Source organism: Mastigoproctus giganteus, chromosome 2 (genome assembly GCF_048544385.1).
Source record: "Mastigoproctus giganteus isolate SK-2022 chromosome 2, ASM4854438v1, whole genome shotgun sequence".
NCBI classification, from domain to species: Eukaryota; Metazoa; Arthropoda; class Arachnida; order Uropygi; family Thelyphonidae; genus Mastigoproctus; species Mastigoproctus giganteus.
Window position 1 is genome coordinate 132,989,283 of NC_143576.1, and position 17,514 is coordinate 133,006,796.

At 36.7% G+C, this 17,514-nt stretch overlaps 1 protein-coding gene across 2 annotated transcripts in view; it reads left to right on the forward strand.

Annotated features, from left to right (window-relative positions):
• Nucleotides 1-17,514, forward strand: part of fand (Pre-mRNA-splicing factor SYF1 fand) — a 385,689-nt gene that overhangs the window by 321,056 nt on the left and 47,119 nt on the right. For both annotated transcript variants that reach the window (XM_090368673.1, XM_090368674.1), the window contains one exon: nucleotides 6,934-7,137. In XM_090368673.1, coding sequence (XP_090224799.1) covers nucleotides 6,934-7,137 — 204 coding nt within the window. The remainder of the gene's footprint in view (nucleotides 1-6,933; nucleotides 7,138-17,514) is intronic.

Below are 17,514 nucleotides of genomic sequence, written 5' to 3' on the forward strand. Positions count from 1 at the left end.
GCTCATCGTAGACTAATTTTATTAGTGGACCCTACGGTTTCAGTGTTGGGTCCATTGTTTTCTATATTCATTAATGATATTGGTGATGGTATATCAGGCTTAATGTTCCAAGTTTGCAGACAATATGAAGGTTGGCAGGGTTGTTAATGCCACTAATGGCACTAATCACAAAAGGATCTAGAAAAGTTGAGCAGATGAGCTGAGAGGTGGCAAATGAAGTTTAACATTGACAAATGTAAAGTACTACATATGGAAAGCAGTAACCCCAGAGTGACGTATGAACTCTGTGGTACTACACTGACAGTGGAAGAGAACAAAAAGGACCTGGGGGTAATTGTGCAGGCAGATATGAAGTTTTCTGAGCAGTGCAGACGGTCTGCAAGAGTAGCTCATAGTGTTTTTTCAATGATATACAGGAATTTTTCTAGCAGGGATAAGGAGGTGATTATCCCCTTGTATAAGGCAATGGTCAGGCCTTGAGTACTGTATACAGGTCTGGAGGCCTCATTTTAAGAAGGGTGTAGAGGTGTTGGAACGAGTACAGAGAAGTGCAACAAGATTAGTGAATGGAACAAAGGGTTGCTCTTACGAAGAAAGGCTTACATTTTGCAAATTACAGTGTCAGGAGACTAGGTACTTGAGAGGTCTATAAAGCCTTGAATGGTTTGAGCATGCTCAATGCTGATGGGATTCTTCCTCTTGCTCAGAATAATCACCTGAGAGGGCATAAAGACAGATGTGCCGAAATTTGCCTTTAGCCACCGGGTAGTTGGTTGGTGGAACAGAATTCCATCCTTTGTTGTGGTGGTTGTTTGCCTAAATAAATTTAAGGCTGAGGTGGACAGGTATTTGGAACGAACAGAGGTTGTAATGGGAGCGGTGTTTTTTTTTTTTTTTTTTTTTTTGGCTGATGCTGCATAAGCCTGCTTTCTTGCATCATATGCCTTTACTAATGCTCTCTGACGGTGATGGTAGATGGCTCTCTCTCTTCTAGCCTCTCCACTAATGCTGGTGTCGCCCAAGGTTCAGTTCTTTCCTCCACTACTTTCCTCTTATACAGGGTGTTTCAAAAGTGATGGTCAATAATTTAAAGGTGAACTGTACAGACTACAATATGCAAAAAGAGCCTAGTAAACATGGGTCCTTAAGTGAATCGTTTTTGAGGTTTTGCACATTTTTAGTTGGCATCCACCGTTGACAAGTGAACTGTACAGAGTTGAGATCCTCCACTGACTTGTTTGTTTAGGTTAGGTTATGCTCATTCTCTCCCTTTCCCATCTCTCAATGCTCTGAGATGTAGCAGGCCCAGAAGCATAACACCTGATGTTGAGGAAAGGGTGTTAGAAAGGATAGAACAAAATCCAGGAATTTCGACAAGGAGAGTTGCTCTGCAAGAGCGTGTACTGAGTCATAGCAGTGTGTGGTGAATTTTACTTCGCCAATTTCTGTATCCCTACCGTATCCAGCATGTACAAGGTCTCAGCAATATAGACTGCCCTCCCAGAGTGTACTTCTGCCAGTGGATGCAACAACAGTGTGTCCTGAATCCCCAATTTTCAAACAACATTTTGTTCACTGGGGTTACTGCTACCTATATGCAGTACTTTGCATTTGTCAATGTTAAACTTCAGTTGCCACTTCTCATCCCCATCTGCCCAACTTTTCCAGATTCTGCTGGAAAAGTTGGGCAGATGGGGATGTGTCAACCGTGTCAACCTTTGTGTCATCTGCAAACTTTGATATTAAGCTTGGTATACCTTCATCATCAATATCATTAATATCATTAATAAATACAGAAAATACCCACAGGTCTTTTTCATTTTCACTAACCTGACTGTAGTACCACACAGCTGATAAGTTATTCTGTGGTTACTGCTACCCATATGCAGTACTTTATTTTGCATTTATTAATGTTAAACTTCAATTGACATTTCTCAGCCCAACTGCTTAACTTTTATAGATCCTGTTGCAGTAGCACACTGTCATCAACCATCCTGCTAACCTTTATATCATCTGCAAAAACATGGACATTAAGCGTGATATCCTTCATCAGTATCATTAATAAATACAGAAAACAGAAAGGGACCCAACACGGAACCCTGGGGGACTACAATAATAACATTAGTTCACAAAGAGCAATGTCTGTTGATTACCACTCTCTGTCTTTTCCCACTCAACCATCCCTTTATCCATAGCAGCAACTTGCTCTTAATGCCACATCGCTCCCATTTGTGCAGCAGTCTTTTACATGCAACAGCATCAAAAGCTTTCCTGAAATCCAAGTATTTGATATCAAAATTATTTTTTGCATCCAGGTCCTTTGTGACCACATTGTAGTAATCAGTCAAATTGGTCAAAGAAGAATTTCCATTAACAAACCCATGCTGCGTCTCAAGTATAATTTCTGCTAGTAGCATTAGCGAAGGCATATGATGCAAGAAAAACAAACTTATATAGCACAAGCCAAAAAAAAAAAAAAAACCCTTCCCATTTCTCCCATCCATTCACTCCAAATGTTTGTCTAGTTCTGCTTTGAACTTATTTAAGACTGTTCTACAACTATCTTTCTTCAGTTTGAATTTCTGTCCCGTCAGTTGAGTAATCTGAGTGAGACAAATATTCCCATCAACATTGAGCTTGAACAAACCATTCAATGCCTCATTCACCTCAATTAGATCACCTCGAAGGTGCCTAGTCCCCAGATGCTGTAATTTGCAGAATTTAAGGCTTTCTTGATAACAGCAACCCTTTGTTCCATTCACCAATCTCATTGCCCTTCTCTTTACCCATTCCGGCAGCTCTACATCCTTCCTAAAATGAGGCCTCCAGACCTGTATACAGTACTCAAGGTGTGGCCTGACCATTGCCTACTACAAAGGGATAATCACCTCCTTATTCCTGCTAGCAAAATTCGTTTATATCATTGACAAGTCACGGTGAGCTACTCTTGCAGCCTGTCTGCCTGCACTGCTCAGAAAACTTCATATCTGCCTGCAGAATTATCCCCCAGGTCTTTTTCCTTCTCCACTGCCCTGAGTGTAATACCACACAGCACTACCCATATGCAGGACTTTGCATTTGTCAATGGTAAACTTCAGTTTCCCTCACTCAGACCATCCTCTCAAATTTTTGGATAATGTTGCAGTAATGTATTGTCATTAGCAAACCCGCCGGCCTTCATGTTGTCTGCAAACTTGCATATTAACCCAGATATACCTTCATCACTATCATTGATAAATACAGAAAACAACAATGGGCCCAATACCGAACCCTGGGTAACTCTACTAATAACATTAGTCCACAAAGAGCAAGGTCCATTGATTACCACTCTGTGTTCTCCCACTACTTTATGTATAGCAACTTGCCCTTAATGTCATACGGCTGTAATTTGTAGAGTAGTCTTCCATGTGCAGTAGCATCAAAAGCTTTTCTAAAATTGAAGTATATGATATCAAAATTATTTTTTTGCATCCAGTTCCATGGTGACTACATCATTGTATCCAATAAAATTGGTCTTGACAAACCCATGCTGTATCTGAACTATAAATACAGTCTTGTCTAGATGATCCTGCACTGCTTCTTAAACCAGTGACTCCATTATTTTCTGCAGAACAGAAGTTAAACTAACAGATCTGTAATTATTCGTGTCACCCTTTGATTCTCCATTTATATATTGGGGACACATTTGCACTTCTCCAGTCCATGGGTACTTCCCCTGAGTCCAAGGAAGCTCTCATAATTATGGCTAAGGGTTTGTTTACCTCCTTTAATATAACTGGATAGATCCTATCCACCCTAGATTCCTTTCTTATGTTCAATTTCAACAATTTCTCCTCTACTTTGTTCTCAGTTATTGGAAAATCATTTAGCTCCTTGCTAGAGCTTGATAAACTTCTGCCCTCCACTTCACTATAGAATTCTTCATGCTTGAATGTGGATGCAAAATACTTATTTGGTTTGTCAACTACCTCAGTAGGATGATCTAAAATCGAATCATCGATATCAGTTGGACCAATCTGATTCATCCCCTTCCTTCTAGAGTTACATAAGTACAGAAGTCTTTGCTGATTTTTTTTGCATCCTTTGCCAAAGATTTCTCATAATCTGCCTTCGCTTGCCTAACCTCTTTTGTGACTTGATTACAGACTAGCTTATATCTACCATAGTCTTCTGTCACCAGATAATTTTTAAGTATCCCATGCATTTTTCTTCTCTGCCATGAGCCTTATTTGGGATAAAAAAAAAAGCCTAGTAGCTTTCAAGATTACTCCCCTGACTGCTTCCCATTTATTTTTTGCTGTTGGTGACATCATCAGTTGGTCCCATTGTATAGAATTTAAAAACTGTCTGAAACCACTGTAGTCACCTTTCCGAAAGTAGTAACCCTTCCTTTACTCTTGAAGTGGTTCCTTTATTTATCTGCAAATTCTTAATGTATGAAGAATCACTGCTGATAATCAGATCAAGAGTATTACTCCCTCTGGTTACCTCTTGAACATACTGCTGTGGAAAACAATCATCCAATTATCCAGAAAAGCCTTGCTAGTGTGCGAGTGACCAACCCACAACTTCCAGTCAGTATCTAGGAAGTTAAAATCCCCTATTATAAGATAGTCTGATTTACTGCCCCCACTCTATTTCTCTGTACAGTTTGTTGTACTCATCAGAGTCATTAGGCCTATAACAAAGTCCTACTCTCAATTTTTCTTTCCCAGTACAGTCAGTCCTTGTATAGCATGATAGTTGTGTTCCTAGAAACCCTCGTGCAATGCAAAATTGTGCAATATAAACAACAGGCCCTATGGGAAAAATAGGGTTAGGTGCCGACCACCCAAGATTGAACACACATTTGTAACCAAAACATTACCAAACACAATAAATGATCGTAATAAATACGTATTTTATTACGAATATTACATAATAAAATATTGTTATGCTTTTGCTTCTATCGTAAGCAAACTTGTTTTTTTTTTTTATTTTCTATCCAAATAGATGATAGCCGTTCTATCTCTTCCAATTCTTTGTGTCTTAATCTAATGGATTTTAATTACACTTTGAGTTGTTCCTGCTATGAAAGTTTTTATTTTCTCTGCATTCTTTGTAATTCTCGGCGTTGCCTCATTTAGGTCTGCAGCACGTGCAATATTATATGGTCTTTCATTTCGCTCAAAGCATTTCACAATTTCATATTTCTTCTCTATTGACAGAAGCAGACTGGCCATAAGCCTTACTGGGGAAACCCTGGTGGGCCGGAGGCCGGTGTGATTTTGGCCATAAACCATAGTATGAGGCCACTATAAATTTTCCCGGGTAAGAATTTTTGATCCAGTCCGCCTCTGTTTATAGATATTGCTTTCCTTTTTCTCTCTGAATCTGCTGATAATCAGAAGACACTGCAGTGTCTTCACCAGGACGCTTTCTTTTCACACCTTTTAAGTATTTTGCTCATTTTTAGGGAATAAAGCACAATTACAAAATGAGGAGGCACGCTTGATGCACATAACCAAAGCTGCGCGCATGTAGCAACCGAATAAACAACACTGTAAAGGCAGAGATACACCTCACATTTTACTAAAGCACATTTCTAGGAGTTACTACCATAAAACAATAAAACAATTTCCAATTGCATTTCTGCTAGTGGAATCTGTTATAAACTGGTAGTAAACTCGATCTAATTGCATTTGCGATTATACTGATGCTGGAATTGAGTTGGTTTTTACGTTATTATGGTGAAATGTGTTTCCCCTTCACTGATATAAAAAACATAAATACATTTTGAGAATCTTCTCTTCATTCCTATCATGTTGCGTTCAGTTGGGGTGATTCTGCGTTTGACTGCCATTTCTTGTAAACAAAGGCGAATCGTGCATAAGGGAATTCAGTTCGTGTTATATAAGATATCGTTCCCCTATTTATAATTCGTGTATGATCAAATTCGTGTAGTGTAAACACGTGTTATACGAGGACTGACTGTACTTATGTCACACCAAAATGACTCAATATTGCACTATCCACCCATGTCAACTGGATACACTTCTTTAGATTTTAAGTGTTCCTTAACAAGCAGCATAACCCTCCTCCCTTCCTATACTGTCCTTCCTTTATGTACACATTGTACTCCCTAAATTCCAATTCTGCATTCCTTATACCTGTGTGACACCACATTTTTGATATCCCATCAATATCTGCTTTTGATGTCTTGACCAGCGACTCAAATTCATCAAATTTATTTACTAAACTCCTAGCATTCGTATACATGCAAGTATGAATGAACCTGTTCTTACTCTTGGTTATTCTAACACCACCCATGTATTTACTTTTTCCATGATGACTCCCAGCAGTCATTGAAATCCCCAGCACCTTGCTTTCCAAGCTGCTGCTCATTCCAATAGAAGCAATGCAAGAATCACTTTTTTCTTTGAACCATATCTGTTAATATTCTGACATCATTGGCTGTGACTGTCTATTGTCTTTTGTTCACATTTAACAAATGTTACTGTTATGTACATCTTAACCACTAATACTAACTTTTAGTCAATATAAACATTTACAGATGTAAATACAATTAGTTATTAGTGCTTAATATTTATTGAAATGTGCTGCTCCACTAGGTATACCTCTCTGAAGTTTGGAAAACTTTAAAATCTGGCAACTGTTGATCTCTGAGGGTTCTGGATTTTAAAGTGTTTACTGTATAATTGATGTTTTTTACTTGATTTGTTTTAATGATCTGTTGTTATGCTTGTGGCTGGAAAAAAAAAAAAAAAATGTAATAGATGTATTACAGTACAGAGTTTCTTTTTGGAGACAAAAAATTCTCTGCAATTATTCTATTCTTTGCACATATATATTTTTATATTCACTTAAATAGGGTGTATCAGTTTACTAAATCTGTGAAATACATTGTTTTTTGGGGGTTTTGATCACTTACAGATGTTCAACATTTACATCAAAAAAGCTGCAGAAATTTATGGTGTTACCTATACACGAGAAATATATGAAAAAGCCATTGAACTACTTCCTGATGATAAAGCCAGAGAAATGTGTCTTAGGTTTGCTGATTTGGAATGTAAACTTGGGGAGATAGATAGAGCCAGATCAATCTATGCTCATTGTACTCAGATGTGTGATCCAAGGGTAAGTTATTACTAATTTTGTTCCATTAATTTTACTAGTCCAAATTTTTGAAATTTTTGATGCATATCATGTCTGCGTCAAAGGAAAACAACTGTGTAAATTGGATAAGATTTTATTCATTAATAATAAGTTTTTTAAAGGCGAAAATGCATTTTCTCTGTGTTCAGCAAGCAAAATGTAATTGGGGTGAGTTATATGTGTAATGTGAATTGTATTTATTTAATGTAAATTATTTTTAAAGTTTGCTTTAAATTGTTGCAATTTTTATTTTTTATTTGAGAATAACTATTTCACATTTTGTTTTATAAGCATTATTTTCTGCTTTTGCTGCTGATTTGGTGTTAGTAGGCTTAAAGTTTTGAATACCTTTGACAAACAAGAGGTTATTATTCAACTATTCAGGCTAAGCATTCAGAATATCCCCAACAGTAGGCAATATGACAAGATCTCCATGATTGATTAGTCTTTTAACTTTAAAATTGAGAGAATATGGTTGAAAAACATTATTACTAAAAATTCTGCTACAAAATTGCATTATCAATATTGTTGAAGTTTCAGTCAACAAAACCCCATATTTCATCAGTGTAGAGTCAAAAAAAAAACAACCAAGTAGTGTACCATGAGTGATTCCTCAAAAGCATAGTTAGTTCTTAATTATAATAGCACTTTGGAAACAAATATGGATTCTTCCAACAAGACCCAGTGCTTTCTTCATAAAAGAAAGCAACATAGCAATATTAGCTGAAGAATTTGCTAGCTTTAATCTAGCTTTAAAGTAAGGTATCATTAGAATGTTTATGTAGGAAAATTTTTTACAATTTTAAAAACAATGCCTGATTGATGTACATATTACTATGATGCACTTTTTTAGTCTTTCACCTCATGTAGGTTGGTGTTGTATTTAGTAAAACTGTTATCAAGCAACCATTGATCCAGTGCCTCCGTAGCCAGGTGGGCAGGAGCAGCAGTGCATAGCACACGCTTCTTGATTAGACCGGGGTTCGAGCTCATGACCACCAAATACGGAGGATGCGGAAAGGTCAGGGAATGACCACCGCATATCCCCGGAGCTATATGGCCTTAGTTGCAAATGCTCCTAAAAACCAAACAACTACCATTGATCCAGCCCAAGAATAAAGTTAAATAGGTTAAATAAAATAAGACAGTTAAGTGAGGTAAATTTAACTATCTTACTTTATTTAACTTTGCACATAGAAAGCCACTTTGCTTTCTTCTGGGCTTAGGAAAAAAACAATGCTTGACTGATCATGCACCCTCATATAAGTTAGTTGGGTGTCGTGCTTTATAAGCATGTTACCGAGCCCAAAAGAAGGAAGCAAAGTAGCCTTCAAAATGTCAGCTTGCTTCTTTTTTAATTTAACTGTCTTATTTTATTTTACCATATTTAGGACCCTCTTTATTTTCCTAGGGACTTCCAGTTTTCCGTCTGAAAATATAATTACATCAGAAGCTCTCTTGTCCGATATAGACAGGACTGGTAGTTGGTTGGTTAAAGCAGGAAATCATGAAAAAGTATACAAGCTGTATATGAGGTTTTTGGCTGCTGCCTGAGAAATTTTGATCCTGGATTTATTTTAATGTATTCTCTTCATACTTAGAGCCATCTGTTTCCATCACAATGTGTCTAATTTTTGCATCATCCATAATTTTATTTTCCAATAGATCAGTGATGATTTGTTGGAAAAAAAATACGTTCGATAGGCACTTGTATCTCATGATGCAAGTGCCTATCAAATGTATAATTCTATTTTCTATTTTTTCCCAAAATCAAACAAAAACTTTTGCTTATTTCATCTCTTTAGACATTCTAGAACACCTTGATCCATAGGCTGGATCGAAGATGTCACATTTCATAATAAAAGTAGGGCCTTTATGTCTCCTTCTATAAGTTCTTCACAACTGAGATGTGAAGAAGTGTTATCCAGAAAGAGATTGGCCTTTTCAGGCTAAGTGTATTTTCTTCAGGAGTTTCTTTAAGAAGGTAAAAATTATTGAAATCAGGATTAATTGATTTCTCAACAACAGAAGCACAAGTTGTGTATCCAATTGCTTTGCTGCAGGTGGTTTTTCGATTCTCTTTGAATTTTTTATATCCAGTGTGGTAGGCTCTGCTTTATTGCCATGATTTTTGTAGGTGACATCTTATAACTTAGACCAATTTTGTCCATATTGTAGAGCTGTTCTCCATCAATTTTTCTTCATTGACCTTAAATATTTTTTAAATTTTTGAGCAGCAGGCTGATAAGGGGATGATCTCTCCTGTTAATACTCAACATATGAATATCATGATATTTTTTAGCATCGAAGCAATTTGTCACTTTTGCACCATCAATCTTTTCATCTAAGACCAAGTCTTTTCTTTGACGTTGCTACTTTTACGAATCTGCTGATTCATAAACGTAGCATCAAACTGCAGCATAAATCACAGCTGTAATGTAGTCTGTTATCTATAATTTGGTTTCTTTAAAGTGGAGCAAGAACTAAAATCTTGTGAAACAAACTAGTACAAAATTCTTCTAGATTTCTCCCCCCCCCCTAATCTTTTACAGTTGTCTCACCCACATGTAGTCCTCACAGGTAGCAAAGTGGATATAATCACCATCATTCCTACAATAGGTGGAAAAGACTTGGGCTCAAATCCCATCAGCGGTGCAAGGAATTTTTATGGGCTTTTATTGTGATGTGGCTGAGTTGGTCAGTCTCAGGTTGTCCAGCAAACAGGTAAATTGACCACAGAATACACAGTTAGCAGGCAAAATATATGGATGTTTCATATGTGCTTTGGCACACACACTCTCTCTCTCTCTCTCTCTCTCTCTCTCTCTCTCTCTCTCTCTCTCTCTCTCTCTCTCTCTCTCACTTTTTCTTTAATAGATTCACCTTTGTTGAATACCATGTCTCTTTTCGTGGCTATATTTAACTAACTTATATAATATTTAATTAAATTACAAATAATTTTATTTATGCAAATGCAGTTTTGAACAAACACACAGTTGATGAACCCTTGGGATTCTTACAACTCAACCAACATCTGGAAGTTTCTGATAGGATTCTTTTGGAATTGATAATAGTTGTGTTGCTCAATGAATAATTTCCTCAATCATTGCAAATTTATATCCTTTCAGGGGAAGGCTTTAAGCATGGGGGAAAAAATCACAAGGAGTTAAATGTGGTGAGTATGGTGGACGGGGTACCACAGTGATGAGTGCTTCATAGGAAATTCTTGAATGGAAAGTGTCAGATGTGCAGAAGTACTCTCATGATGCAATTGCCTGATGCCCACTTTTTTTGGCCATTTCTTCTGAACAGAATCGTACAGTTGCCGTAGAGTTGTTTTGTTGTATTAATAATGAACAATGTCCTGTGAGTCAAAAAATATAATAAAACATATTTGTCACATTTGATTGAGATTGTCTTGCTTTTAGGACCTGATGGAGGCTCAGTCCTCTCAGTGGACTATGGAGTCTTCCAATGAGAGGACTGAGCTTTTGTTTCTGGGTCCTAGCTATATACCCATGATTTTTCACTAATAAGGATGGAAGAAATGAAGTGTGGCCAGTAGTAAGTAGCACATTGATGAAGGAGTAGCATATTTGATATGTAAGAACTCACTTTGTGTGATTGTCATTGAGGATATGAGGCACAGCTGTGGATGAAAGGTATCATATTCCCAAATTTTTTTGTGTCAAAATTGATTGATGTGTTTCATAAGAAATAGCAATCTTACTAGCAGCTTCATGGATAGTTAAGCCTCTGTCACTTCTGATTATATTACAAACATGGGTGATTGAATCATTGGTTCTTTCAGTTGAAGGCAGCCATAGCAAAGATCAATTTAAATGGACTAGTAGCCCTCTGTAACTTTGCAAGCCACCAGAGTCTTCATATGATTCATAGCATCTTCTCTGAAAGCTATCTTTAACATGTTGTGGGTTGTGTTACACTGCTTCCTAATTTGAAACAAAATTAAAGCCGACCGGGCTAGCTGGGTGGGTAAAGTACCTGCCTGGCAACCCAAAGGTCACGGGTTCGAATCCCGCCTCGGGCTTGGATCAAAGTACTGCAAAAACCTTGTGAGGTGCATTATGGCCAAAGAAGCCGATGCGTCAACAACTACCAAAAAAAAAAAAAAAAAATTAAATTTGTTGCTCATTCATTTTAACTCTGAGCTTCTTACGCAGAGTCAGTGAGACTCCAGACAATATTTCAAAAATTTGTAATTTTTATAAAAAATCAAAGGTCACGGGTTCGAATCCCGCCTCGGGCTTGGATCAAAGTACTGCAAAAACCTTGTGAGGTGCATTATGGCCAAAGAAGCCGATGCGTCAACAACTACCAAAAAAAATAAAAAAAAAATTAAATTTGTTGCTCATTCATTTTAACTCTGAGCTTCTTACGCAGAGTCAGTGAGACTCCAGACAATATTTCAAAAATTTATAATTTTTATCTACTGCATCCACACAACTAAAAGTCCCAATAGTTGTTTTTGAAAATGTTTTCTTTGATTTCTCTACTGAAAATTCCAGAAATCTCTGTTAGTTAGTGCACAATTAGGAAAAATTCAGGAATTAAGTTAAACTTAATTATATGCACATGCTGAGTGGCATCTGTCATATACAATGAGTATATGACAGATGACAGTGAGCTGGATTTATTCAAGCTTACATTCTTCCATATTGTAACACTCCCTGGCTTCATGACATTGAAGCATCATCTGGAATCAAATTGTTGACATGCATGCTTCACATTTCTTGCAGCAGATGCTCCTATTATTGATAGGCTGGCATCCAGTTGTATGTGTTTCTTGAAGCATGGAGGTTTTTCAATCTGCATTTTTCTTGCCGATAGATGTAAAATTTTAATTTCAAAAATTAATTACAGTTATATGTTTTTAATATAAAATCTTAACTTTTTACTGTTTTCTTGAATAGATTGCAAATAAAGGTGGCATCAAAAAAATATCAACAATTTTGAATTATTTTTTCCTGATTTTTCAAATTCACCACCATGGGTTGAACCTTCATGTGTAGAAGAACAATCCTTTTTGTAACTGCTGATGGGTTAAGCTGCAATGAAATATGTGAAACCATTTCTTTTCAATGTTTGCTAATTCAGATTGACTGCTGATAAATGAGTAGTTGTGCATTTATCAGCAGTTAGTCTGTGTTCAGAAGAGCCACTCACTGAACATTTGCAACAATTTCTAACTCACTCTGATGCTACAATTTCAGGATTCAAAGTCACTCTTCAAACTTTTGATTGCACATTTTATATTAGAGAATGAGCCTTGTTCTTCTCCTCACAGAAATTTAGCAGCTGTAAAGCAGTCCTTTGACTTCATGGGGCAATAATATGCTCCAGAAAATCATGTGGACATTTGAATGGAGACTAATTATAATAAAAGTTACTTTCGTTAAATCTTGAAATTAGTGTTTTTAACTTCTTGATAAAAGATAATACAAATTTTTATTTGAAATTGTTTTAGTTATTGCTGAGTTATGATTAAAGATATTTATTTCCAAGCATTTCTATTACTCTGCAGTATAAGGGATGTGCATGTGCGATTTCAGTTTAAAAAATTAATCATATTATAGTAATAGAGGCATGTGATGCAAGAAAGCAAGCATGAGCTTATGTAGCATCATCCAAAAAATAAATAAAAATTCACACAACCATTCCCTCTAAATGTTTGTCCAGTTCCTCCTTGAATTTATTTAAGCTATCAACTTCCACAACGACATATGGAAGTTTGTTCCAGCAATTAACCACCTGTTGGCTAAAGGCAAATTTCTGCACATCTATTCTACAGCTGTCTTTCTTCAATTTGAATTAATGCCTCCTTAGGTTCTTAATCTGAGCAAGCGGAAGTATCTCGTCAGCATTGATCCTGCTCAAACTATTCAAGGCCTTATACACCTCGATCAGATCACCTCACAAGTGCCTAGTCTCCAGATGCTGCAATTTGCAGAACTTAAGCCTTTCTTCGTAAATGCACCCCTTTGTTACTCTCACCAGTCTTGTTGCCCTTCTCTGTACTCATTCTAGCAACTCAACATGCTTCCAAAAACGAGGCCTCCAGACCTGTATGCAGTACTCAAGGCATAGCCTGACCATTGCGTTATACAAAGGGATAATCACTTCCTTTTTCCATACTAAGAAAATTCCTGTATATCATTGACAAAATCCCACGACCTGCTCTGGCATCCTGTCTGCATTGCTCAGAAAACATCATATCTAACTGCACAATTACTCCCAGGTCCTTTTCATTTTCTACCACCCTAGTGTAGTACCACACAGTTGGTTCTCTGGGGTTACTTCTACCCATATGCAGTACTTTGCATTTATCAATGTTAAACTTTAGTTGCCACTCCTCAGCTGATCTGCCCAAATTTTCTAGATCCTGTTGCAGTAGCACACTGCCATTAACAACTCTGCCAACGTTTGTATCATCTGCAAACTTTGGCACTAAGCCTGATATACCTTCATCAATATCATTGATAAATATACAAAACAACAGTGGGCCCAACACTGAATCCTGTGGGGCTCCACTAATAACATTAGTGGAGTCCCACAATTAATATTGTTTGCCTTTTCACTAATAGGGAAAGAAAACTTCAGTTTCAGATAAAAATTTCAAATTTTTCAGGTATACATTTAATCAAAATGTATACATGAACATTTTAATGTAAAAAATAAAGATTTTTTAGTGAATTGTAAGGTAATCACATGACAGCTTGTGCTACACTTCATATTTAAATCAGAGCAGCATCCACAGTTTCAAGGGGTGTGATTTTTGCGAAATAAGATTTTAAAAAATTAAATAAAACAGTGTAGAAATTATATAAAGAGGCAATTTATTGATTAATCTGCTACCTTGCTACCTCAAGAACCACAAGGTGTTGGTGAACATAAATAATCTACGTTACATAGAATTTCAATAATCTTTAATCCCAATACAGAGTTAACTTTAGTAGCTGTGGTCTTGTGCTGTAGTCTTGATTGTGAAGCAGGTTAACAAGTCAGAAACTGTCAAACTAAAACAAAAGGGGCTTTGTATTAGGTTGTTAAATATCCTCAAATGACCATTTCACATTTTTTCTCTCTCTCAGTTCAGAATTTAGCTCAGTGTAGTGCAGTATTAAGCTTTGGGTCTCTTATTACTGGTCCATTTATTTAGTTATTTAATTTAACTTTTTGCTCTCACAGTGCTTCTGTCAATTGGTTATTTTTGTTGCAAAATTTTGAGTGTAGATTGTATTAAGTGGGCACCATTTTGGTTGTATTCTGCAAGTGCCTTCCAGGTCAATTGTCTTGGCACATAATAGGTCTTGCTGCTAATGCATCAATAAAACCGTACACCACCACCAGGTTAGTTTAAGACCTTTTCCTTAGTTATTCAGTTCTTGACTTTAGAAATACAGTGCTCAGTCCAGCCATATAGCAAGGTTTAGTGATTAATGAAATGCTGTCCAATTTTGTAGTTCCTGACAAGATATGAACCAAGCAGAGTGGACAAATTCCTTCTTTATATAATTTCTAAGCTAGTTGGTTTGATTTTTTGTTATCTTATTTTACAGAGTTTGCATTCTTTGAAAGAGCTAACCTACAAGTGAGATGAGAAAGTTTCCACAAATATTGTGCACTTCTGCAAGGCCTTCCTAAATGCACCTTTCCCTACTTGTCTACCAAGTCACATTCTAACACACTCGTTCACTTTTTCAGTGATACAGGTTTTCATTACCTTGCGTTTTTGTAGTTTGTCAGAAAAATAACACAAAAGAATTGAACAAAGAATCAAACTCCAATTTTTAACAGAACTAAAGAAAAAATTAACGGAAAGTCATGATTTATTACATCAGGTTTATTGGGAAGATACTATATCGAGAGCTTGCGTGTTTGAAAAAGCATAACAGATTTTTAGAAGGAAGAGAGAATATGAAAGATGATGACCAACCAAGCTGTTCGGTATCCATGAAAACCAATGAAAATGTGGAATGCGTAAGGACATTGATTAAAAATGATCATCAGTTAAGCATTAGAATGGTTGCATCAGAACTCATTATGGAAAAGAAACAGTTACACAAATTTTAACTAAAAATTCAGGCATGAAAAAAGTGTGCGCTTAGATGGTATGGGGGTGCATTTCGTATTGCAGAATAGGTGAGCTGCAGTTTATAAAAGGTTCAATAAATGCCAATGGATACCTGGCTATATTGGAAGGCAAATTGCTACTAACCATTAGAGACCGTTTCAACCTGCCAGGTAACTGCATCTTTCAGGACAACTCTGCTCCTTGTCATCGGGCAAAAGTGTAAGTAAAGTAGACACTTTTGTAGTTACTTTAGCTTCATTTCTGCATTAGAGGTTCGACAGTAATGTGTTTACATTTGTTACAGGTGAAAAAATGGTTGGCAGAACGGTCCATTACAACTCTTAGCTGGCCAGAAAACAGCCCGGACCTGAATCCTATAGAGAACTGTTGGCATCGTGTGTAATCTGCAGTTGCCAGAAAACAGCCCGGACCTGAATCCTATAGAGAACTATTGGCATCATGTGTAATCTGCAGTTGCCAGAAAGAAACCAAAGACCCTTCACAAACTTCAAGAAGGCATAATTCGTGTTTGGAACCATGAACTATCAGTTGATTATCTTCAGAAATTGATCTTGTCAATGTCTCAACATGTGCTGCTGTCATCAGGGCCAGAGTCGGTTCAACTAAATATTAATTTACACCTGGTGAACTTTTCATTTTGTAGAAAATTGCGGAAAACTGAAGAAAATTGAGGGCTTCTTATAAAAATTTCAGCCATAATTGTCGTGTTTACCAAAACTGTTGTATAAAGGTTGCAAATGCTCATTTCAGAATATTTTGAGAGAACCTGTCAAATATTAATTAGCTTTGCCTCAACTATTAATAAATATTTTTATTAATAGTTTTTTATATTTCTATTTTTGATGCTAGTCATTAATGTAACATACCATCACAAAAAAAGGGTTAGAAATGTGAAATTGCTAGGTGATGCACTTTCTTTGAACACCAGTGTATATCTGAAGATATGCTAGATTTAATATCCACTTTCAATTCTAGAACCATAGAGTCAGGGGATGATTTTTTTTTTCAGACAAAAATGTTTTGATCGCATTGAATAATGCCACGGTCCATGTAAAATAAGTTGAGCAAGGTTTGAAATATCTGTGGATTCATCCTATTGTATTGCAAAAATTGGACTTTGTCTCAATTGATTTAATAAATTGAATTTTTTTGTTTTCCACGATAACTGCAATAAACACTCTGCGAGACTGTCTCTGGATATAGGAATGGGTTTTAAATCGTTGCTGTACTTTTCTCCATGCATAATTGAAATCACTTTTATTGCAGCAGGGAGAACAAGAGATTCAGCAGTAGTATGTATTTCAAATTTTTTACTATTAAATATGAAACTTCCAACGATGCTCTTAAAGCTTTACAAGGGAGTGCCATATGTTTCTTCATGAAAGATTTCAGACCTTGTGTGGCATCGGCATGCCATGAAAAAGGATTGTTTTTTCCATTGGCTCTGGATGTTTAGTATATAAGTGTCTTTTGAATTTAATAGGTTTCATGCTTTCGTTAGCCAGTTTTTCTTAACATATTACGCATACCTGTGTGCGTAATATGTTACGAAATCATCCATTACGAAACATCCTGATGTTGCTCATTATCAACAACACTAAGTGAAGCTGTACTTCTTAAATTTCTCTAGATATTTTCTATTCTTTTTCATTCCTTTTGATTTGGAATATGATGGCACTCTACTTAGAAATTGGTGGTTGCACTACTTGAAATAACATTAGTGTCTAAATTTTCACATGATACAAAGGGTACTAGGAAAGTTTTGCAATATGACGCAACAATGAATCACAGAAAGCTGCTTGTTGCTGCATGTTGAGACATGTTCATACGTGCATAGTAGCCGCCGCGCCAAGTCGATGGGCTCAGTTATTCATTAGTAGTGAGAGTGTAAAGTGCTTGCGATGGCATCGTGGTCACGAAATGAGATAAGGACAGTTTTGCGGTATAATTTCGTGCGTGGTTTAACCATAGACCAGTGCTTAGAAGAAATGACTCTTGCACTAGATGATGATTGTCCACATCGTACAACGATATTCAGGTAGTATAGAGAATTCCAAAGGGGAAATTTCACTCTGGAGGATTCTGAGAGGCCGGGAAGGCCACGAACGTCAGTTACGGAGGAAAACGTTACTGCTGTGAGGAAAATGCTTGACGAAAACAGGCGAGTGACCTACCAACAGATAGAGGATACTTTGGGCCTAAATGCACCAGCAATTCGTTCGATTCTGCAAGATCATTTGCAC